This window comes from Liolophura sinensis, chromosome 11, assembly GCF_032854445.1.
Source record: "Liolophura sinensis isolate JHLJ2023 chromosome 11, CUHK_Ljap_v2, whole genome shotgun sequence".
In the NCBI taxonomy this organism is placed as follows: Eukaryota; Metazoa; Mollusca; class Polyplacophora; order Chitonida; family Chitonidae; genus Liolophura; species Liolophura sinensis.
Window position 1 is genome coordinate 10,657,436 of NC_088305.1, and position 26,381 is coordinate 10,683,816.

At 38.8% G+C, this 26,381-nt stretch overlaps 2 protein-coding genes across 2 annotated transcripts in view; one reads left to right on the forward strand and one right to left on the reverse strand.

The window, feature by feature from the left end:
* Positions 1-21,996, reverse strand: part of LOC135477860 (POU domain, class 6, transcription factor 1-like) — a 36,517-nt gene extending 14,521 nt beyond the window's left edge. Inside the window, exons 1-2 of the mRNA XM_064758066.1 lie at positions 21,874-21,996; positions 11,285-11,464 (exon numbers count right to left, since the gene is read on the reverse strand). Coding sequence (XP_064614136.1) covers positions 11,285-11,383 — 99 coding nt within the window. The 5' untranslated portion in view covers positions 11,384-11,464; positions 21,874-21,996. The remainder of the gene's footprint in view (positions 1-11,284; positions 11,465-21,873) is intronic.
* A 483-nt stretch (positions 21,997-22,479) lies between these two features.
* LOC135477861 (vacuolar protein sorting-associated protein 41 homolog) overlaps positions 22,480-26,381 on the forward strand; it is a 32,214-nt gene continuing 28,312 nt past the window's right edge. Inside the window, exons 1-5 of the mRNA XM_064758067.1 lie at positions 22,480-22,497; positions 23,794-23,868; positions 24,477-24,572; positions 25,552-25,635; positions 26,213-26,287. Of these exons, the coding sequence (XP_064614137.1) occupies positions 22,480-22,497; positions 23,794-23,868; positions 24,477-24,572; positions 25,552-25,635; positions 26,213-26,287 (348 nt within the window). The remainder of the gene's footprint in view (positions 22,498-23,793; positions 23,869-24,476; positions 24,573-25,551; positions 25,636-26,212; positions 26,288-26,381) is intronic.

Genomic DNA, 26,381 nt, shown 5'->3' on the forward strand with positions numbered 1-26,381 from the left:
GACCAAATTATAAAAGATACATGAGATTACAGAATAAAGCACAAGTAAATGGGAACCAAAAAGTAAAATCAACATATATACACAAATTAACATTGAGACCAAATGATAAAATATACATGAGATTACAGAATAAAGTACAAGTAAATGGGAACCAAAAAGTAAAATCAACATATATACACAAATTAACATAGAAACCAAATGATAAAAGATACATGAGATTACAAAATAAAGCACAAGTAAATGGGAACCAAAAAGTAAAATCAACATCAAACCATATTATACATGTACAACGGAACCACCATTTCGGTGTGAGGAAACCCACATCCATCCGCAGGTTGCTGACAGACCTCCTCACACACCAGAATGAGATGTAATTTTTTAGTTGATTGGTGTTTTACGCCGCACTCAAGAATATTTCACTTATACGACGGCGACCGGCATTATGGTGGGAGGAAACCGAGCAGAGCCGGGGGAAACCCACAACCATCCGCAGGTTGCTGACAGACCTCCTCACACACCAGAATGAGATTTAATTTTTTAGATGATTGGTGTTTTACGCCGCACTCAAGAATATTTCACTTATACGACAGCGCCCGGCATTATGGTGGGAGGAAACCGAGCAGAGCCGGGGGAAACCCACGACCATCCGCAGGTTGCTGCAAGACATTCCCACTTACGGCTGGAGAGGATGCCAGCATGAGCTGGACTTGAACTCACAGCATCCGCATTGGTGAGAGGCTCCTGGGTCATTACGCTGCGCTAGCGTGCTAACCAACTGAGCCACGGAGGCCCTCACACCAGAATGAGAGGATGCCAGCATGAGCTGAACTTGAACTCACAGCAAACAGGATGGAGCCTAGGAAAACTGCCTCACTGTCACAATGACACTGGTCAGGCATGACACCTTACGCAGTGGCAGATTTGTATGAAGAGGAAATGGCCTTAAGGTGAAAGTGTCTATGTCCTCAGACTTTTAACAGAGACATGTAGCAGACACCAAACTAGACACGGGACATGACACTCCATTGCTGATACACATCTATATGTGCATATTTACTTGGCAAAGCGGTAGGAGGCCCAGGGAAATGCTAATAGGGTGTCTTGATTCTATGAACATCAGAGCATGGTGGTCTACATGTACACTAGACTTAAGAGGCAAAGCAGTCTCTCGACAGTTGGCTTTTAAGAGGGACCAAGTAGTAGCTCTCTGCATCACGCCCCACCCCCCCCACCCCACCCCACCCCCCAACCAATCCACTTGCTAGGACTTCCCTGTCAAGTCCTAAAACTCTAAAGTTGTTTATTATGTAAACACAGGATAGATGCAGAGGAATATAGGGCCAGGGAATTGTCTGGTTTGGTGGCGGAGAAAATAGTCCAAGCGGCAGTCGATCAATAAATGCTGTATGGCAGAATGGGTCGCCCCAAACTGACCCTGGTATGGAAACGGCTTTAGCAGCCTGCTTCACCTCTCAAGTGCTGATGCTGACAATCTCAATTCCTCTACCCATTTGCTTTAATATAAAAGAGCAGTTCCCGAACCAATCACTTTACAACATGATGTGCTATTCTATGTGGACATTCCTTCCATGAAAGCTGCCCTTCAGAAGGACAAAAGTGTATAGGACAGACACATACACGTAATATAAAGCTAAAATTGAAAATGTCAAATGTGGCCTGGAGAATTCTCTGGGTTCAGTAGTACAATTAAGGTCTCAATGAGTTAGCTTTTCCAGCATATTAAGCATGCAAAATCAGAAAATTTTACATTTCGGCATAATCTTTCAGAACTGATTTTTCACTGTTAAGCTGTTAGATTTGATGGCATTTTAATACTTTACGTATCCATTTACGTACAGCACTTTGATTTTCATCCCTTCCCCCACCCCCACCAAAAGCTCAACAAAGATATGGCCCTGATATCACAACATCAAAGCTAATGGCTGTGGAAAGGGTGCCAGTTTTCACAGATGGACGATGGATTCCCATCAAAAAGCCTGTCCGAGTTTGATATGGTTTTGACAATTACAGCTGCATTGATTACGCTGTCAGGTGTGACTGGAGACTATAGCCCATCCCTCACCTAAATGACTCTGTATCACGATATTCAATCATTCCTCCTGAAATCAAAAGCCATCCAAAAGCCATATCTGCAGCGCCCTGTTGATGACAGCAGCCAACTACCCAATCCTATACCACCTTACGCAATCAGAATTCTACGCTTCCAAATTCATTAGATCTGCATGGGAACGCAGTCACCAATGCCTACAGACAAATAATGTACAGTTACACATAACTCTGCATACTGCATATAAACGATAGTTATGCAGGGTACAGTAGCATATATTGATTATTAATGCTGAAGTGTGCGCGAACAATGTAACTGTACACAACCTCTAAAAGTAATCAGTGACTTTCAGCGCAGCCAGCCGTGGCAGGGAAAAACAATGGTCTGATAACAGCGCCTGGCCCTTAACAATGACCAAAGTAAAACAGAACAGTAACATAGAATGCAGCTTTACTGAAGTGATAATTATTATATTTTTTAAAAACTCTTTGATTTCGATGCATAGGGCATTGTGTAGACCACAGGGTCATCCTTTCATGATAAGACAACACCAGATACGTCTACAGGCCTGGGATACAAGTGACACACTTTCCTGTCTCTGGCTGCTTTAACATGGTGCATGTCGTGACCGAATAAAAGTTGACTTATGGAGTTACCAAAATAGCATAATGATTTTGTCCATTTACCTGTAGGTCTGTTGTCACTCATCTTCCAAAATAACTATGGTTAATCGTATTACATGTACTTGTCTTTTCTTTTCAAAATTCTTTGCTAAGAGTAACAAAAGCACATTTGGGGCGATCAGTCAAGAAACAAAAGAAGTTGGGTCAATGGAATGTGCGTCAGTTGGATCAGTTGGGTCAATGGAATGTACATGTACATCAATTGGATCAGCTGGTCAGTGGAACAGTTGGGTCAGTAGAATGTACGTCAGTCAGATCAGTTGGTCAGTGGAACAGTTGTGTCAATGGAATGTGGATCAGTTGGGTCAATGGAATGTACATCAATTGGATCAGCTGGTCAATGGAACAGTTGGGTCAGTAGAATGTACGTCAGTCAGATCAGTTGGTCAGTGGAACAGTTGTGTCAATGGAATGTGGATCAGTTGGGTCAATGGAATGTACATCAATTGGATCAGTTGGTCAGTGGAACAGTTGTGTTAATGGAATGTGGATCAGTTGGGTCAATGGAATGTACATCAATTGGATCAGCTGGACAGTGGAACAGTTGGGTCAGTAGAATGTACGTCAGTCAGATCAGTTGGTCAGTGGAACAGTTGTGTCAATGGAATGTGGATCAGTTGGGTCAATGGAATGTACATCAATTGGATCAGCTGGTCAATGGAACAGTTGGGTCAGTAGAATGTACGTCAGTCAGATCAGTTGGTCAGTGGAACAGTTGTGTCAATGGAATGTGGATCAGTTGGGTCAATGGAATGTACATCAATTGGATCAGTTGGTCAGTGGAAGAGTTGTGTCAATGGAATGTGGATCAGTTGGGTCAATGGAATGTACATCAATTGGATCAGCTGGTCAATGGAACAGTTGGGTCAGTAGAATGTACGTCAGTCAGATCAGTTGGTCAGTGGAACAGTAGTGTCAATGGAATGTGGATCAGTTGGGTCAATGGAATGTACATCAATTGGATCAGTTGGTCAGTGGAACAGTTGTGTCAATGGAATGTGGATCAGTTGGGTCAATGGAATGTACATCAATTGGATCAGCTGGACAGTGGAACAGTTGGGTCAGTAGAATGTACGTCAGTCAGATCAGTTGGTCAGTGGAACAGTTGTGTCAATGGAATGTGGATCAGTTGGGTCAATGGAATGTACATCAATTGGATCAGCTGGTCAGTGGAACAGTTGGGTCAGTAGAATGTACGTCATTTGGATCAGTTGGTAAGTGAAACAGTTGTGTCAATGAAATGTATGTTGGTGGGATCAGTTGGTCAGTGAAACAGTTGGGTCAATGGAATGTGCATCAGTTGGACCAGTTGGTCAGCGGATCAGTTGATCAGTGGAACAGTTGGGTCAGTGGAATGTGTCAGTTGGATCATTTGGGTCAGTGGAATGTACGTCAGTTGGATCAGTTAGTCAGTGGAATGTACATCAGCTGGATCAGTTGGTCAGTGGAACAGTTGGGTCAGTGGAATGTGCGTCAGTGGAATGTACGTCTGTTAGATCAGTTGGTCAGTGGAACAGTTGGGTCAGTGGAATGTGTCAGTTGGATCAGTTGGTCAGTGGAACAGTTGGGTCAGTGGAATGTACATCAGTTGGATCAGTTGGTCAGTGGAACACTTGGGTCAGTGGAATGTGCGCCAGTTGGATCAGTTGGTCAGCGGAACAGCTGGGTCAGTGGAATGTACGCCAGTTGGATCAGTTGGTCGGTGGATCAGCTGGTCAGTGGAACAGTTGGGTCATTGGAATTTGCGTCATTTGGATCAGCTGGTCAGTGGAACAGTTGGGTCATTGGAATTTGCGTCATTTGGATCAGTTGGTCAACAGTTCATGTACATGTATACATTCATATCCATGTACAGCATGCAGTGTTTATCCATACATTTTGTGGATACACAAACTGGTCCATGTACATGATGTAGAAACAGGCTGTTCTAGAGGCCGCCACAGCCTGAAGCACCATCAAATATTTACCCCCATCTAAGGATGATAAATTATGCTGTTGTGTACATGTACATGTTTAATCCCCTGGCAGTTGGGTACTTCATGCTAATTCCTTCAAGCTCGCTACTGCAGAGAAATTATACTGTCTGCTAAATATCCAACATGAAAGCATGGATCAATGTGGTTTTCAAAATCAAACAATCCGCTTCAAGAAAATCACTGAATATGCAAAACCTTTGCATGAGCCCGCTGGTTTTCAAACCCGATATAAAGTAACAAAATGATTTTGCACTGATTCACTGATTCCAAGATCAAAATTGGATGATATTTTGAAAAGCTATTAGCTGGAAAATGACAAATAAGAATTCAGTAAAACTACAAAACTCATGCATGGTTTAGGGTTGCTTTTCAAACTTGGTCTGCGGATATAAAAAGTGAACTTGCTCAGTAAATTTTATCAAAATCAGGCAATATTTTGAACAGTTTTTGCATAGATATATTTTCCTACGGGGAATAAATGTATATGTAACTTAATTTATCAGCGGAGATATTACAATGGATAATCAAAATACTCCATTTGACCTGAAAATCTTTGGGGTAGATAAACGTTACTTTTCCTGTAGGATATCACCTCACTGAGACCTATTCTTTTCCTGTAGGATATCACCTCACTGAGACTTGTACTTTTCCTGTAGGATATCACCTCACTGAGACCTATACTTTTCCTGTAGAATATCCTCTCATTCAGACCTATACTTTTCCTGTAGGATATCACCTCACTGAGACCTATAATTTTCCTGTAGGATATCACCTTACTGAGACCTATACTTTTCCTGCAGGATATCACCTTACTGAGACTGATAATTTTCCTATAGGATATCACCTCACTGAAAATTTTACTTTTACCTCACTATACTTTTCCTGTAGGAAATCACCTTACTGAGACCTATACTTTTCCTGTAGGATATCACCTTACTGAGACCTATACTTTTCCTGCAGGATATCACCTTACTGAGACTGATAATTTTCCTATAGGATATCACCTCACTGAAAATTTTACTTTTACCTCACTATACTTTTCCTGTAGGAAATCACCTTACTGAGACCTATACTTTTCCTGTAGGATATCACGCTCACTGAGACCTATACTTTTCCTGTAGGATATCACCTCACTGAGACTTTTCCTGTTGGATATCACCTTACTGAGACCTATACTTTTCCTGTAGGATATCACCTCACTGAGACCTATACTTTTCCTGTAGGATATCACCTCACTGAGACCTATACTTTTCCTGCAGGATATCACCTTACTTTCCAAACAAACACTGAGACACCCTTCCAAGATGAATACAGACAGACACTAGGGTGAAAAAGAGGAAACTATACAGCACAACCATAATTTTGTCATTTTTAGCACTTCTGAATTAAATTCTGAACATTTTTCTGATGCATTTTTTGTATAAATAAGGAGGAATTCATCCAAAAAGAGGAAAAATCTCATGCCTGTGAATCAAGCTTTCAGAAAAAATGACAATAAAAGTCCAGACAAACTTTTAGGTCAAGTACAGTATACTGTATCTGCAGGCCTGAGACCTCTTTCACAAAACTTCGTATACGAATTTTTCGTAACTTTTCTCGTAAATGACATCGCCTTATGCACTATAACCCAGACAAGGTCTTCTACCAAAAAAGATACGAGAAATGAATTTTTCTGAAAGTGGCACCTTATTTTCTTGTGGAAAAAACGATATCATTGTAATTACATACACATGTACATGTGACTGTACTTTATATAGTAGTCATACACATGTATATAGAGGTCAAAATGTTTGATATTTGAAGATCTTCAGAGCATGGGGTTAGCCAGGGGGGTGTCTCAGTGTCTATGAGACGCCTATTTTAACAAAATTAACATGGAAGAGATAGGGGAAAAGAGAAAACTGGAAATGAGACAGGCTGATTTTCATACTCTGGCTGAATCTATGGTTCAGAGTGAACACCTTGAGAAAAGCTGAGGTAAATCCAACGTAATTTAAGTGTGTAAACTGATAAAGCGAACTGGCTAGGCATTGTAAAACAGCACGAAAATGAATAAAATATGTCCCATAGACATAAAAATAATAGACAAATCCCGTACAAATGAGTGAACGACGTAACAATTTGGCCCCATTCTGGTATGCTGACAATCACCTCATTTGATCATAACCCAGATGCATTATCTCACCCACATACCGTAAATCTTCAACTTTTGCAACCACTAAAGCACTTTTTCCAGTGGGATTTAGGCACATAATGATTATGAAAATGACGCTAGAAATGATTTGTTCATGTCATTAAAGACGCAAGCTTCACAAAACTGAGCGGATTATTTCTGCATAGTTCTCTCAGAATGTTAGCATTCTAACCTGAACACATGGTCAATGCTAATGAATAAATGATCTAAGAAAGTCTGCTTTCTCATTACCAACATCAAGCTATTTACAGCATTGTTTCTGTAGCATTGTTTTCAGACATAATTAATGGCTAACAATTAACGAGCGAGGCAGTCTGAGGTAATGTACATAGACACGTAACGCTTAGGAAGCAGCCTGGTATGTATACCATATATACTATCTTCACCCGTCAATAAATCAATGCTATTTTGTAACATGCTTTGATGCGCTGCAGTTTATAAATGAAGCTCAGACAGAATACCAATGCACAAAAGGATCAATAGTGATGTGCCGTCAACAATGCAGACTGGAATAAAATCTACAATCTGAATGGCACAAGGAGCGCTGGAAGTTATGTATTTTGCAGATGATATAATGTAAAGAAGGAATATTTTATACACACTGTATTGTGAGATCCGGGGCGACCATCAAGCCAATATCCATGAGCATGCATTTTGCATAATAGAGCCTGGAAAACCCAGATACAGTCCACCCAATTTCATATAACAGCTACAACATAATATTCGATTTCTGACACAAAAACCTAGGAGAACAAACTTCAATTTTAATCAAATTAGACTATACCAATGCTACTTTAATTCTTCACCCTTTCTGCATGTTTGCAAGCTGTATATTCAAGCATATTCTGAAGGTATTATTCAGTGTATAAGGATAAAAGTACAATTTTTGTAAGCTCTGAAACTGGCCAATCCCACCAGTTTTGTCTCCAAAATCACACGAAAAGAATATTTAAACACAGGGATTCAAAATAGAACTGAAAACCCACCTTATTGTGTTTCATTTTGACATATTTATGATCTTTCTTTACAACATTGACCTTTACAACCACAAATTTTGAAAAAAGATGGCTTTTGTCCATAAAAATATAAAAAAAAGTAACTAAATACACTGTATATAAAATTGCAGTGGCCTTACACCAGAATTACCTAATCTTTTGTACCTTTACTTTTGTGGATCGACACCGAAAGATGTGCGACTGATCCCCCTACACCCTTTAAATTTTTTTGCTCCTTTGATTTTAGGATGAGTCCATCTGATGGACACTACGAGATCCCTGATTTACCGTCGATCTAAATCAATTGATATTTAAAGCAACACCCACAAGTTTTTCACTTACTGTACACATGTATAATAGCGACGAGTTTAATGGTTTGAGGAGTGCCTCAGGTAAAACCATGGACCTTTAACAAGGCACTGAAAGCTTTCTCACATATGACATACATTTACTTTAATACAAGGCCTGCCAATTGCTCACAACAAACTACATGTACAAACAGTAGATAAGTATTTGAAACATTTGACTTATCGGTGTTCAACACAATTCTCTTGTATTTCAAGCACATGCACTTATGCACAAATGGCTGACAATTTGATGGGTGGAGAAACGGGAGTAAACCATTCATCCTTTGGCAATGTCAACAGTGATGTCAACACAAATGTCAACAGCAATGTCAACAGTAATATCAAGCACAGATCTTCACCCACCAATCACATCCAATGTGTATATTTTATATACATGTACATGTGAACCTAATGGAATCAGGAAAACTAGCAGGCCTCAGAGTGCTGTCAACTGCTTCCTGGCAACAAGGTAAAATGGCTAAGATTCTTATTTTTCACTTGCAGAGGCTTGCACACAGAGAACATGTTAGTTCAATCCATACATGTACCTCAGTACAGACACATGTACATTTAGCCCTGTTTCCGCAGATGCATGAGGCTTCAGAAAGTCCTCAGCAGCCCTCATTTGGTCTTACATAAAGTTCACTTAAGATCTCAAGCCTCCACCAATATCACACGCATGTATATATTGAGTTTTCTCCCTAACTTTTATGGCAATCTGTACACATTTATCATTTAATTTTGCAGACAAAACTACATGGATTGGACTGGGCATCACAAAAAAAAAAATAATTGCATCATTCTACACAGGCTGATGCCTTCAGAATATGCTTGAATAAACACCTTGCAAACATGCGAAAAGGCTGAAGAACTACAGTAAGCTTCCTGCTAAACAGGCTGGGATTTACTCCATGCACTTCCCCTTGCTCCACCCATAAAACTGATTTGCCCTAGTAGGTTAATGTGCCAGTGCCGTGCCAATGACACAGTAGCCTCTAACCATAGTGGTTGAGGTGAGTTCAAGTCAAGCTCATGCTGGCTTCCTCTCCAGTCCTACTTGGGAAGGACTGCAGTCAGCAACCTGTTGTGGGTCGGTTGTGGGTTTCCCTTGGGTTCTGGCCAGTTTCCCATCATCATAATGCTCACTGAGGTTGTACATGTACAAGTGAAATTTTCTTGAGTAAGGCTCGTAACTTGGGAAGGACTGCAGTCAGCAACCTGTTGGTGGTCGGTTGTAAGGTGCCTAACACCAATCACATCAATAGATAAACAAACAAAATGACAAACAAAATGTACAAAATATTCTTGAGTATGATACTGAACTCAATGACAATATAAAATTTGAGTTCATGTGCATACATGTACGGCATTTGACCTTTAGAGCACTTGGCCTGTAAAGATGCACTTTCAAAAGCACACAAAGGCCTTAAAATAATACATGTACTTCTGATGACAACGCTTAAGTTTTTCTGATAAGAGATTACTGCATTTCAACTGAAGTTTAGCATGAAAAGATGCACTTTCAAACCCACATAAGAGCCTTAAAATAATACTTCTGATGCCACCACTGGAGTTTTTTTCTGATATTAGAAATCAAAACTTCAAATAAAACTTTTAAATGACCCTATACGAATCAGATGGATGAATCAATCAAAATCAAGTAAAATGTGTCGCCGAAAAAAAAAGCGTGTCTTCAGGTGACATAGAGTATATATGTTGCACTACCTTATGCAGAAATCATAACACCGGATTACACGAACAGACTGGGACAATTAGAACATACACAATCGAAATGCTCAGTTCTAAACAGGGGCTAACAGATAATAAAGCAGCATTTCAACACGCAAATATATGAGAAAGTTATTAAAATCATAAATCACGAACATTCTGCATGTTCTGTGTGATGCATGCGAGGTTTTTTTTTCCTCTCCCCCATTTATCCCTAGCTCAGAGCTCCACATTGCTAACATAGAGATCATCCGGGTGTGAAAAATTTGGTTGTGGCATAGAAAATCAATTCCTCCGCATAATAGTGTGTGGAGAATTTGTGTGTGTAGTTTGGCTTGACGAGGCCAGTCGGCTCTCTATGCACGCTAACATTCGTAAAATCAATGGACTCTGAAGAGAGACTTGTGGCCATCTTACAGAGCTTCCACTGGCACTGGATTCTTCCCCAGGTCCCTTTCAGCACGTGATACATCCTTCAGGCGTGTGGTAAATCAAACTCGCTACAATACATGTACATGTATGTGCATGGGCACTGGTGTGTACAGAAGCCCAATGAGAATAATACTGGGGTGGGGGTGGGACAAGCACAGAAGAATCAAGGCTAAAAGCATGTGAACAATTATACACCGTTATCCTAACCCAAACGATGTGCACTGACTGGTGTACAATGGAAATACTGCCGTACATAATGACACAAATACATGCGACAGCACATTTAGATGTGGATGAAGAAAAGATACTGCTCCACTCAAAACTGACTCCGGTACACATGTACATGTACAGGTCTGTAGGTAGTATTACAATACATGTCTGCTATACCTCCTAAGCATTAGAAAATGAAAAAAAGCACAGAATTAGCCCTACATGTACAGTTTGTAGAGTACATCTTACTTGGGATGTGTTTTGTGATGAGGTGCACCAGTTAACCCAAACAGTCCTTCCATCACCCTCGTCTTCCCGATCATCAACAACACTCCACTGGCCGTTGTCAAATCACTTCATTATTTATTTCTCTTTCAACGTTTCATATGATTATCATAGATTTGTTAATGAGTGAAGCCGGGGAAAGCTGGCTGCCCGGAGTACCTGCAGCAGAACATCGAGGCAGTCGTGGTACCTGCGGCGGTAGTGGGCACAGGGCACCCCGCATCCATTACGTATGATAAGGCCTCAGATCTCACTTGCCGGGGCTAATGTATTAAAGTGATGTGGGTTGGGAAGGGGCAGGGCTTGTAACCGGGCACAGGCCTGCTCACCTGAGCAGTGAGGTGACGAAAGGGGATTAGCACCTACCTGTTTGATGATGGCAGACTGGGCCAGTTTGGCTGGGTCGGGCTTCGTGTCTCCGTTAAGAACTTCAGACGCTGTTCCATCATTGGAATCGGCATCCATTATCAGAAGCCCGAGCCCCGGTGGAGGTGGAATTTTCGTTATCTTGACGGAAGCCACTCCGCGAGAAAATCAGCCAGTTTCCTGCAAGTACAAAACACCGGTGTCAGACAGAGAAAAAAAATGATACACGTCAGGAGAAAAAAAAAAAGGTAGGTTGGTACCAAACCTCTGTGGAGAGAACAGAAGAGTTGACAGCACAAAAAAAAGGCATCAGGTTGGAAGTGGGAAAAAAAAAAGCCAAGATGTTGAGGAGAAAAGCTAGAGAGAAAGAGGAGGGAAAAACGGGTGAGACCATAAGCACATAGTGAGCTGTCCCTTTGAAACATCACAGAACGCGATTTATTGTCAAACTACAGTGCCCTGCATCCATTGTGTCAAAACCGGCCTTTAACTGATTAGAATTATTAACAGATGCAGGACTGCTGCTAAATATTACTGCTCCATCTTATTATCATATCTGATCCACCTGGCAGAATTGGATATCCAATGCGGTCGGTGGGAGCTGTGCGACTGGCAGCCTGTGCGCTGGCGACCGAGAGAGAGAGCAGCGAGTGTGCAGCCGACAGGCTCCCTGGACAGCCGTACATCAATGGCACCTCTCAGGTCAGAGGTCACACAGATTGTGGTTCGGGGGAGGGGGGAGAACGTTCCGCTAGAGGTTGGACACAATGACACCTGCTGTCCAGCTATTGAATGAGGGAGGTATTTTGAATTGCTACTTAAACTAGGGCAATGTGCTTCACTTGTATGGGCTTAAGGACTTTTTGCAACCGTCTTCAAACCGTCTTTCTCTGTAACATATTTACATGTGCTTTAACTGTCTAATTATGATGTTTCACTCAAGTCTGTGTATGACATAATACTAGTAATCCATGGATTAATTTGTGTATAATGAGGGAAAGATAGCTCCCACTCGAAATACTTAAGCAATAAACCTGATTTTAGACGTGAGAAATGAAACAATACAGATGTGATTAACGGCGATCTAAAGATGAGGCTACGTCACTTATCTGCCACAGTTTCTTGTTCCCGCCATTATAATTATGGCTGTAACTTATCTGACGTGCCTAAAAGCCATAATCATTCATTCGTTAATCTGTCATATTAAGCCATCAGCGTTCTTTACAGTATAGTCAATACCAAAAAATTATAAAGAATAAGATGAAAAAAAGTCAAAGGGCCAAGTAAATCCTTCTTTGAGCAAAGCAGATTTTCTTTATTACACTTGATTACAAGTGTACACATTTTCCACATAGGAATAGGCCTAACTTTCCCCTCTAAAAAATTTAATTTAACTTTTACTATTGTACAATACATAATCCAGCTTTTTATAACAGATAAAAAAAATTTATTTTTACTTCCGATTCTAACCACTCCCCTTTTCCTTTTCCTCCTACAACATTTTGTTTTCTTCAATTATTTCATTCAAAACTAAAAATTCAAATCTTAAAATACAGTACTGTGAAAATGCATTTGTTTTTGGGTTTCTGGGGGGGGGGGGGGTTGTATAAATTTTTACGATCAAGTTTTTGTTTCAAAAGTACTGAAAAATGCTACATTTAAATTACAAACGCCATGCCTATCAAAAGATCATACGTGTAGCAGAAATTCTGGACATTCTGGTCAAGTTACCAAAAATAAATGAATCAACATTTGGGTTCATGTATAAATGTAAATGGATCTCTACACACAATAATGTAATTCTGTCGCCGTGAGTTCAAGGCCAGCTCATGCTGGTTTCCTCTCCGGCCTTATGTGGGAAGGCCTTTCAGCAACCTGTGGATGGTCATGGGTCTACCGCCTACCATAATGCTGGTCGCCATCGTATAAGTGAAATATTCTTGAGTACGGCATAAAACACCAATCAAATAAATAAATAAATAATGTAATTCTCAATTAGACGTGTTAATGGGCCAGCAAACATTATCAATTGCTCTAACGGTTTCACACAAAAAGAATGAATGAATGACTGAACGATTATTGCTTCATTGCACCATGCTGGAACATAGGTACGTACGGATGGTCTGGGTTTAATATCCTACCTAACAATATTTCAGTCATATGACGACAAGGCACCATGTAGGTAGTATTTTACATACACACGAGTACAGGTGTGTTAACAAAGACTAGAATTTTATTAAACTTTGATGTTTGATTTTTCTGACACAACAGACCAAAACAAGGTACCGTTGAAAACATCACTATGATTAGAAACTGGACACATAGTATCATAAATATATATCTGAACTGGTTTTTAGACAGAAAGTATTTTTACAGACACAAAAACCATTAAAACTTTGTGTCATAAAGTAATCTTTTGTGTGTTTTCATTCAATTGTTGACCAAGTGATTTTTTTTGAAAAGAGTTCACAAGAAGAGAACAATAGAAGGTAATGTGTTCCTGACCATGGACCAAGTACTGCAATTCTGAATCTTTCAACCAAAATACGCCAAACTACTGGTAGTTTCAACATACCAATAAAAGAAATCAAAAAGGAATAAAAAATGAAAACTTTCTTTTTAGGCTGCTTGTCCACATAAAGGCAGAGGAGAAAAAGGGAAAAGGACCTAGCACTGTCTGGAGCATTTTTAATAGCCAACCCCAACCCGGCCTAGCAGTATCAATGCACTTTAGTACGGCTGAGCAATGCTCTTGCAGTGACAGCTGCACTCTGTCATTTGAGGAAGCTGCACATCATTTCCATGTAAATATCTTATGATCGTAGCAGTGAAAAACTATGGCTGATTAATGCAGATTATGGAGCTGTCAGCCGAGAGCGCTGAAAGTCCATCTCAGTCTCTGATTAGTAAGACGGACTGGTACATTGCCCCTGGACTGCCCAACACCCAGGCTCTATTGCCATGGGGCAGTCTTGCCACCATCTGTATTGATCACTGGTTAAACAACGGCGGCTTTAGACCACAATTCTCTCGCCATATTATTTTGCTAAGACTTTCATAAGCTGAATGATGAATTACCACAAGAAGAAATCCTTAGTCTTTACATCTGGGCTGATTAGATACTGCAAAACCCAGAATCTTAAGTCTACATGCTGCCATGGGCAAACGGACCACCACTGGTCCATTCTGAAGATATCTCTTCACAGAGGGCTTGTTCTTCATTTTGTCTCATTTATTCAGAAAGCAACTTAAGTTGTTCCACTTAAAAAAAAAAAAAATAAAAAAAACCCACGTTAAAGCAGAGATTCCCTCAAATCAGACCTATTCTAAAAGTCAGTGTATAATATGTAACTCTTAACATAGTACATTCATGGTGGTGTTCAACATATGTGGCGGAACCAGTTTATACTGGTTATCAACATGTTCAACACTAGCACAGAGGAATCTACTTCAGATAACTGGAAACATTTGGTACATATTCACCTTCAAATCAATTAAGAAGATTTTAACAGACTTCTGGGGACTGATTTTAAGAATGTGCCCCCTTTGCTGTGTTGTCTGAATTGTTCCCCAAGCTTTGTCATGCAATAACTAATCTGTCGCTTTTGAAAAACATGTTTAAGATTACAACAGAACAAGGGTTGACAGAACAAGAATGACTACTTTAAAAAGCGTATTCAAGACTAGAGCTTTCATCTAGGTTATTGGATTCCAATAACCAACAAAATTTTAAGAAGATTTAAATTTGGGGTTTAGTGTCAAGTTTGTGTTACCCTTGCTAAATTATTTCAGGACTTTTATTATGTAACAACTTATTTATCGCTTTTTAATACACCATTATAATAACATTTATTACAACTTTAGCACATTAAAACCACATTCCAACAACTGGACACATTTGGTGCACGTACAATGGAAAAGATTTTTAAAAAAATTAAAAATTTTAATTGGTTTTTAATTCAGAGTTTATATCCACATTGTTCTAATCATGCAATGTCTGAGCTGATTAATTCATGTAGCATTAGAAATGTTAAATAAACTAGATGTTATGGCTGTGCTTAATGTTAGAAGGAGCTAAGCACGAGAATTTTTTTACCGAAGGTATAGGAGCCAGTCTCAGAAGCCTTTTACACAACTGTTTAACATTCAACACACTTTAGCTGCTCAAACGCTTGAAGGCTGTATTAGCATAAATGTACATAGTGCCAAGCAATTCAGTACCATCTTGAATAATAAGCCAGAAAAAAAAAAAAAAGTGACGGGTGGGTGCGAGATGAAGGGATAGAAAATGGGTTAGTGATCGATAACAACATGTTTGGTCAAATCAACTGCTGTCGCTATATGGCTCCCTCAGTCCTTGTTCGGAAATATTTCCAGCGAACGTGTAATTTCACAGAAGACGGCGCATCTCACAAAGCCCAACAGCCCAAGCACTTTTTCCTTAAGGGGAAGATTGGATTGCGAAGGTGACAACGTCTGGCTAGGCAGAACAATGCGTCGCTGCGCGCCCTCCCCCCCACCCCCCGCTAATGGAATATTGACAGAGGCTGGGGGAAGACGGGAGCGAAGGAATCCATGTAGCCACGGCAGCAGCACCAGCTTTTCCACAGTGCACATCAGGTCTGGAGCTGATGCCGCTGTTCGCAGGCAAATGAGGACAACAGGAATTTGCAGAGCTCTGGCAATCCGTTGTGGCAAAGCAGGCCTGGCCGTCCATTATGCTAATGAGGTATTGATCGATTCCTGTGAAGGAGCAAGTACACCCATGCATTAACCTGCGCTAGAAATCTATAATTTATCTGCATAGTCTGACAGAAGGATATAGCCTGCAGGTCACTGGGCAGTTCCACTGGCAAACCTATCCTTGGCCACTAAGGGGCCAGCCAACCATCAGGATTGGGGGGCCAGTAGTGTAATGAATCCAAACAGAGATAAAACTAAAGCCTAGACAATCCTGACCTCACAGAATAACTTGCAGAATTAACCCCATGATGGGATGATTATGGTCCATATTTATATACGCACTGTTCCCATCAGATTAGCACCAAACTGTACGTGTTCATGTGCAAGCAGGCAGATGTCCCACCAATACAACAGTCAAGCTACATTCCACATGTGTGAATACAATCATATGTACACACAGAGTAATTCTTCAACCTTTTCGCATGTTTGCAAGGTGTTTGTTTAAGCATATTCTGAAGACATTATTCTGCGTAGACTGATAAAGTCATAGTTTTTGTGAAGCCCTGAAATTGTCAAGTCCTATCAATGTAGTTTTGTCTCCAAAATCAAAAATAAAATGTGCATAAATTGCAATGAAAATTGCTCTTTTATATGTGAAAAAGTTAAGTAATTAGGGTAATGTTTTTTCATATGTGACTGTTACACATACAAATGTATACAGAAACTGTACACAGGGCCACATGTTCATTCCCATACTGGGTGACCCAATCAAAAAAAAGGCCGATTAAGGAAACAAAAAAATTGTATCATATGTACTTTGATTCATATGATGTTGAAATTGTGTGATTTAATACTGTTTACTTATCAATCAATATCTTTGTTACTACACGCAAGTCTCTTATTTACATTAATATTAGATATATTTCAACAATTCTTTCATCATTACAGTCAAATGGGTGGCACAACTAATCTGCTGCATTTCACTCTGGTTAAATGTTTATTGTACATATGTACATGAATTCTCAAAAGTAACAAGGCGCCTGAAAATAATCATGATAATTTGTTAGATGGTGCAGACCATAATGGCGAACTCTAAAGCTTTTCACATTATTAAAAGTTTACAATGTTTTTTTTGTCCACAATTTCAAAAATGTAAAGTTGAAGATGTTGTTTTTATTGCTTGCTTAATTCTTTCTCTCTTGTTTTTTTATTAAAAGTTTACAATGTTTTTTGTCCACAATTTCAAAAATGTAAAGTTGAAGATGTTGTTTTTATTGCTTGCTTAATTCTTTCTCTCTTGTTTTTTTTTCAAAAAAACATGTATGTGAATTTGTATAGCTTCTTGGAATGTTCTTTGGTGTTTCTTTCTGTTTATTTGTTTTTTTCATGTACTTTGACGTTTCCTTCCAAGTTCGGATCCAGCTTTTTTAATTCAAATACACGGAGAAGGAGAAGGGTTTTCTTCAACGTGTCATAGCTGTTGTGTTATTGTAGGAAATACTCTCAATGTCTTCAATACAACAATTGTGCCAATACCTCTTCCCTCGATTCTGTGAAACACTTTCAGGATTCTTCAACCTTTTCGCATGTTTGCAATGTGTTTATTCAATCTTACTCTGAAAGCATTATTCTGTGTAAACTGATAAAATCATATTGTTTGTGAAGTCCTGCAATTGGCCATTCCAGCCACCATAGTTTTTTTCTCTAAAGTTTAATTATAAATGTGCATAAATTGCACTGAAATTTGGTCTTTCATATGCGAAAAAGTTGAGGAATCAGGGTATGGACAATTTTGTCTATAACACATACATTGCACATGTATGATAATAATAAAGTTATTATAGCATCAATGATCAGTCTCCGCATTTTATGCTATGTTCTGTTATAAAACATGACCATATCTAGAAACCAATTTGAGGTTTTGATCCCAAACTTTTAACATGACATTGTAATCACACATGAAGAAATTATACTCATTGTAACACACTCTTTTTTCAGGAGCTTCTTAATCTTTGAATGAAAGACAGTTGTATGAAAACTCAACTTTTTATTGGTAAACTATCGTCAACTTTTTATTGGTAAACTATCATATTTTTGTTTGGGCACCCAAAAGTTTGGGAGCCCAAATGTTTTTTTGGAACTAAAATGGCTCTAGATATAGACCTGAGAAAGCATAAAACAAACAAGCTTTCACAAATCCCATTTACTATGTGGTGTTTAGCAGTACCCCTAGCAACATGCTTGCATTTTCGACATGTCCTTCCAGGAATGCTTGATCGTGGTTAAAATCCATCACCATTTTACAAAGGTTTGACCTCAGAATTCCACCTTCTAATTCAAAGACAATGGCTTAAGCATGCAAAGATTTGGCTGGGTTACATGTACATGATTACTTTACACTGCAACATCTTTGCTTTTGCTTGGACTTTTAGTTTTACACGCAAGACGTTTACAACATTACACCTGTCATATCATGATGGAATCATGTAGAATTTTATCTAACTGGTATTTTATGCAGTACTAAGGCATATTTCACTGATTACCCAAATTCTTTGACATTTTCAACCACCACTGCAACCAATACTTTAAAACGTTCATAGAGAATTATGGGATGCTGAAAAATAATTTGCACAGGTTTATAAAGCTTGCATCTGTATTGACACAAATGAATCATTTTAGGTATCATGTTCATCATAATTGTAAGCGTAAATTAAACCTGAAAAAAGTGTTTTAGAGGTTGAAAAGGTTGAAGATTTATAGTATACATTGGAGGCCAGCAATATGTAATCCTGTTAAAGCAAGTTAATCAAAATGTTATCCCATTTATTGTGCTGCCTCACTGGAATATCATGCCAGAGACACCAGACAGGAAAGTCCATCCATTTACAGACACCAGGCCCCTCCAGTCTCCAATATGGCAAATGTACACCCTCCTTTTAAAAATGGCTTACTTCATGGCCAAATCAGCTTGACATGACTTTTCCACATTGTGATGGTTTATCAGCTTGGTGAAAAATTTCAAACCTGTGTTGTACATCGCATGTAAGTTTACATTTTTTTGAGGGATTTTTTTATAGTTTTTTTTTTAATATTTTGTAATTCAAGAGCTTGTGTTTCAACATTTCAGTGCAATGATAAGATTTTACACCAGTAGTGTACATTTACATGCAGGTAATCAAAATAAAAGAGAAGAGAAAGCTTCACCTTGACTCTTTCACATTTTGCATTTATTTATTTACCAGGGCTGCGAGGCAGACATTGTTCTAAAGATTTATTTCACCTTTCACAAAACAGTTGTTTTTCCATGAAACAGGGATCAGCAAAGTGAAAAACAGGTTACGTTGCACTGTAACACTGAAGTCAACAATAACAAATTAAAGGCGAATGAGGGTATATTCAGGCTTGGAAATTTACTTTTAAGAACTTCTTTAAGAATCTTTCACTTTTCTAAAACATCACCCTTAATACCAGTTTTATGGGAGGGTTGAAATCACGGTGCCTTAAGTAAACTACTCACACTTAGTAATTCACTGGCAACTCTCCGTAGTTATAGTGTGACAGATTTCACATTTTGGTTTCGTAGAACACAAATGGTTTCCTGTAAACTTCAGCGGTAGACCGCATGAGAGACCACTATCAACCACGGCCCCAAGAGAAATGGAAGGACGGGAATCAATCATGAAATTTCTGTGTCCACAGGTGGGAAAGTGTCGAGTGTCGTAAAGATTGACAGGCAAGCACCTGAAGCTTTTGCTTGTCATTTCTTAACATGCAGTTTAGGATGTGGCCTAAAATATTTTTATTTCAACGGTACTTTATGGCATACTCAAACACATTTCACTTATACGAAAGCAGTCAAGATTATGGCAGGAAGAAACAGGGAAGGGCTCGTGTCCACATAGAAATGTACATTACCAAAAACAATGTAGATTTCTTTGTAGGCCATAAAAACAGCTCTAAACCACAGTTTTCCAAAGCCCTAAAGTCAGCCAGGATATTCAGCCGTCGCAGTCGGGATGTCAATGGATGGATGCACCACATCCAATGTGCCACCACTCCTTCACATGAGATTACTTTTCATTCCATTCCCGGTGAAAGTCACTCACAGAACAACTGAACATTTGTAACTAATATATGCGACATCATGTCAACCTATTTAAGAATACTGATTATGATTGGTCAAATGCATGTTCTTGATTGACAGTCCGGAAAAGTTTATGATGATAGTTGTCAAAACAACTATGTGGCGACCACAGCCCAAATGGAGGGCGCTAAGTTGGTCCCTCAAACCTAAACTTCATCACTGACATCACTTCCAAAAATATCCGACCAGCGACGGAAAATATTATGCACAGAATAGGGGCTTTATTGAGAGATATACAATAAACCTCAAAAATAATTAGATTTTTTTTCTTCAGTTTTTTGGTATAACTTTTGTCAGTACCATTGTTCATATCCATAACATTTGTTTTTGAATGCCTTTTCCCGTATCCTCTGACCACTTTGCCACAGCCCACACTCAGGTAGGACCAAAGGACCCGTATTAAAAAGTCACCAGTTGTCAAACTTGGCAAGTGCTCACAAGGAACCTGCCAAATCATCACACCCTCATGGCATCTCGCTCAGCATGCTTACTTCAACAATTGTTCAAATACTTACAGCATCCATTTAATGCAGGTGTGTCTATGATTAAATGCAGGTAAGATATGACCACATGCAGTGACATTCACTTAAAACTAGTGACACATTTGTTGACTTTTACTGGTTTCAGTACACACTAAAGATTTGGGCTATTCAGGCTGCCAGAGAATATTGTCCGACAAGCTGTATGCCTGTTCTGCTAACAATTAAAATCCCTGCCAAGCGTCAAGATTGAATCTGTACATCCCATACCTCTTTGTGGGGAATGTCATACAGATGCTTGATGTACATATAGTTTGATATTCATATTTCTTTTGCTTTTTATTATTGATTTGTTCATTTATTTTTCAAATTTATAATTTCCCTTGATCAAAGTCTAAACACACAGTTAAATCTTGTGAAATTCATTGTTGCAAAATTAGTATTGCCTACTGAAAATTAATTTAAACAAAAGAAAAAAAAGAAATAAAAGTAAAAATGTATCATCACAATGTGAATGGAGGTTGTTAATCAGTGACAAATGGATGGCAGATTTTACCATAACTAAGCAGATGTGATACTTTTTAACATCAGTACAACATTTTGAATGAAGTATAGTTAAATTCTAGAATTTCATTAAGCTGTGATAAATGAAAGAATCATTAAAAAACCAAAACCAGTATTCAAAACCAACTTCTGCATGACCTGCAAAGTACATCGGCTCAGCCAGTGCTAATGACAAGAACACTGACAAAGGCAGCAGCCAAAATTTCTGTGCATAAAATTCCTTTCGCTTTGCCAGTTTATGAATTGCCCGCCACAGAATCGCTCATCTGGTTAAGATGCTAATTTAAGCAAATAACCAAATGTATAGGGGTTGTAATTAAGATAATATACCCATATTTTTTTTTTCTTTCCGTGGTACATGTGTCCGAAGTGATCCCTTCACTAACGCTGAATGAGCCGGCTTCAACGCATGTAACCAGTGATTCGACAAACATCGGCGCTTCCTTATAAATTATGCTAATATTTAGCATTTCATAACATGTATTATGAATTTAAAATGCAAACAAACTCACCACGGCTAAGAAAACGTCAAAAGACGTGGCATTCTCTCGGACCCAGCTGGAATGTGAGGACAAATCGCCACAATATAATGTCAAAGAATATAAAACGATCGACGGCCGTCGGCGCAGTATCATCGACAAAATACCAACCCATGTGCTTTTCATACATTATGCTAATGAACTTCTGTCATCCATCCATATCAAACACACATGGCCTACCTGTCACTCGAAGGGTTTGACAGCACGACAAATAGTCAACGAAAAACCACATCCCACGCCACTTCTTAATGTTTTTACGTGTCTCTTCTATCACAAAAAGGATGAAATTTCACAAAATGGAGATTATTCCCAGTGGCTCCGGAGGGGGGTGTTCAGTTTGCTCCAAAAATGGTCTTCTGTTCTATTTTATTGTGTAATATACTCACCCTCTTGCATCGTGTCCTTAACAGGAATTTTCATTTCAACCACGGTGTACCAAATATGCATTTTTTTTATCAACATTATCACAACGATTTTTATTTATTTGAGCCAGCTGTGGGTGTGCTTCCTATGAAGAAATGATTTCTCCCGAAATGGAACGAAACCAACAAAGCATCTTCTCTTACACTTTCGTATTTCAAATTAAGCTATCACAAGGCGCTGAATAAGAGTCATAAGCAACACAAGAACAAAAATTTGCGTCACATCATACAAATTACACTTTAAACTAATCTGAATAAAGCATCTGTTTGAAGACAATAACACAGAACTATATTTTGCTGTCTGCTACAGACATGACAGGAGCGAAAGAATACAGCCTTACAGGTCACATGACTTTTGTCCAAAATGGCGGAAATGCAGGAGGTGGGACGTGTGAATTTTGTCATCAAATTTATTGCAAAAAACACTCTTTCGTAGCATTTATGCGAGCGACATGTAAAACAGCTGCCAATGCTGCATCATCTGTAAATCCCCAAGTAGGCCGTGGTGTCAAATCACAGGCACCTGTATCCTGTCATTTAACCGAAATTTGTGCTAAGGTCGATGAATGACAGCCTGGATTCGAGGGACGGTGTCTGTGATTTCTGAAGTTGAACTTTAACTGTTTAAAACACTAAATAACGAAAGAATAGTGCAGTTTTTCATATATTCAACACAAAACACACTGACTTTGACATACACATCAAATTTTATGTCAAAGTCGGGCCTGCGTGGCCGAGGTGGTCAGCACGCCAGTGCGGCACATTGACCCAGGAGCCTTTCACCAATGCGGTAGCTGTGAGTTCATGCCCAGCTTATGCAGGCTTCCTCTCATGGGAAAGTCTTTCAGCAACTTGTGGATGGTTGTGGGCTTCTTGCCAGCTCTGTCCGGTTTCTTCCCACCGTAGTGCTGGTCGCCGTCATAAAAGTGAAATATTCTTGAGTATGGCGTACCAATCAAATAAAGAAATAAATTTCATGTCTTAATTTTAGTTCGTCTTCAGAAATGTACATATGTGGGTATATCTCAGCTATTTGGTCACTACATATGATAATGTAGCACCCAGTGCTTATCATATAGACTTCGATGTTGACAATTTCACCAAAAAATAACAGCTTAAGCTTTACCTTATATTTGGTATGCAGTGATTCCCTGAGTCAACCGAAGTGTAGTTATGCCACAGCCAGCATCAGTAAACCATCTTTTAACAATATCCTGCTGTTTAAACTCATGAATCGAACAAGTCGAACCGACATCCACCATGTTACGAATTCAGTGACGACATTTTGATACCACTTTGATAAATGATCTTAAATGGGTGCAAAAGATTCTTACACTCATTTGTATTGTATTACGTGTACGAAAGTTTGAGTAAGTTTGATATGATAATTTGATATATAAGGCATTAATTTCAGCTTTCATAATATAAGAAAATATTTTAATCCCAAAAAGGGTTTGAGTGCCCAAATTAGAAACTATTATTTGGCTCTGCATTAAACCATAATCACACATTCAGTATAATACTGGCATTGGCTTACTTGTCTCACACACTAACACTTAGTTCTTGCTAATAACAAATTAAGAGTATTACCATATTTACCGGTATTCAAGTTTTGACACTCGATTTTATAAACACACACACACACATACATATATATATATAGTATTTTCTTTTTCAGGAGAGCAAATCAGAAGCAGCCTCCAATTTGACAGAAGAAGGGGAGGAAGAAGATAGTGAAGATGAATCGGAGGAGGTGAATGCTATCTATTTCCATCTTTTTCCCCTTGTGGTTTATTAATGTCATTGCAATGTCTATCTGTCTGTCTATGTAGACGACGTGAACAAAATATAGCATGTTTTACCCAAAATTTGCTCCACACCTAAATAACTTTGAAATTAAATGTCTGATTTCAAGAGCTGTATTGATCCTAGAATGGTATTTTGTTGTTTGTTTGAGGTGAATTTTTATATAAGTTATAACAAGTCACACTTTTTCAGATATGTATGTATCTACATCCACTGAACACCCAAGTTATGTAAAGAATAACTTGATTTATTTATTTATTTTATTGGTGTTTTACGCCGCACTCAAAAATATTTCACATATACAAAGGCTTCCAGCATTGTGGTGGGTGGAAACCTGGCAGGACCTAGGGGAAAACGCACTACCATCAGCAGATTGCTGGCAGACTTCCTCGTAATTTACAACTACCGCATTGATGAGAGGCTTCTGGTTCACTGCACCCTGCTGGTAACTAACCACCTCAGTCACTGAGGCCCCAAGAAACTGGCATTTTTGGTTTCATATCTGGCATTTGTTTCATAAATGGCTCTTACAACTTTTATTCTGCTGTGCTTCAGGAAGTTGAACCCAAGTTGAAATATGAGCGAATTGGAAATGACCTGACTGGGATTCTGAGTAAGGATGCAGCCAGCTGCATGGCTGTTCATCCAAAGGTTTGTCATACTTATAGTATACCAGTGAAAATCTTCCTTTCTTTTTTCTTGCACGTGGTGTGAATTTCTTCAAAACGAATGAATGTCTTCAAAACGAATATTGCATCTTAATAAATTCATAGTGATAGGAACCGTTGATGTCACAAGTGTTTCTATGTTTTTGTTAACCATGTGTTTACAGTGAGAATAGTTCCCATAATGCATTTCACAATAATTTTGACAATACTGGTTGTCAAATGTGAAAGGTAAAGGATAATCTCATTGAAATATTGTCCGATTTTGATAAAATGTTTTGTGCAGGTTCATTTTGTGTAACCTTGGATCAAGTTAAAGAGGCCTTGATCGAATTGTAAGCATTTGATCTCTTAATAGTATGCGTATGTTGACCACTCACTTTTCACAATATAACCCCTTGATGTGACTTCAGTGTTATGTAAATGGCGTTAAGCCCTAGTCATTCATTCATTCCATCAGTATGATATGTCACCTGTGGGTGGTTCTTTTCGGTAACTCACCAAAGGTCAGTGGTTTTGTCCTGGTACTGCTTTCATACACCCATAAAACTGGCTACCGTAATACAAGTGGAAATTTCTTGAGCAAAAAGTAAAAGAACACTCAGATAAATATTTAAGTAAACACGCCCCAAACAAACAAACAAATGAGTTCATATACCTTATTTCTTTTAATTTTTGGGACACCTGGTCTGCTCATTCTAGCCAATATATATGTAATTGTAGCAAGAATATTGGGTTTCTTTTTTCTTGCATGATTAGACCATCTAATGAACAAGATTATTATATCTTTTCTTTTCTGAAAAGCTAGTAAAGAAATGTAATATTCTACTTTTAGCACAACTAATATCTGTCCCAAAAATTCTAAGAATTATGGTATAAGCAGTAATTATTGTGTATGTTTCTGAGTCAAATAAATAAATGAAAAAGCAGGTAAATAAACTGAGTAAATGTGATGTGTGTTTAAGTTCTTGGCCCTGGGCACTCACTGGGGGATGATTCATATCCTGGACCATGCTGGCAACAACATCAGGAGCAAGGAAATAGCAGCTGTAGGTTAAGTCAGTGCTGTTATCACAGTCATCATCACCATTATCATTCATTGCAGGCATTATCTTCATCATCAAACCACCATCATTATTGTCATCACCTATATCAATCATTACCACCATCATCATTATCATCATCATTGCCGTCATAGATTTAACTGTTTGTAATAGAAATACGCTGATTCCTCAGCCTTTTCTCATACGAAAGTGCATCTTCAGTGAAATTTTTTGCACATTTTTGGAGCCAAAACTACATCGGGTGGATTGGCCAGTTTGAGGGCTTCACCTAAAGTATAATTTTATCAGTCTACACATAATAATTCTTCAGAATGTGCTTGAATGAAAATCTTACAAATGCACGGAAAAGTTGAACAATTATAATAAGTGGCATATTTTTGGCGTGGCAAGTCTGCCTTTGAAATTCAGTGTTTTCTGTTAATACTTAGATCCAGGAGGGTTTAAAATGAGAACAACTACTTCAGAACGTGTTTAGTTTTACTGTTACAGCATTAGGCATCAATCAAAACTTATAAACAAATGAATAAATACTGAGGCGTCTTCTATTTGAAATTTTTTTCAGCACACTACAACAGTGAACCAAATCAGTATTGATGATGCTGGGGATTTCATGGCCAGCTGTTCAGATGATGGTCGGGTGAGTGTCTGCAGGCGAAGAAAACTTTCTATCCCTGATCAAAATCTTGTTACTCAAAAAGGAAAGGCAGGTTCAATCCCAACTTTGGGCATGG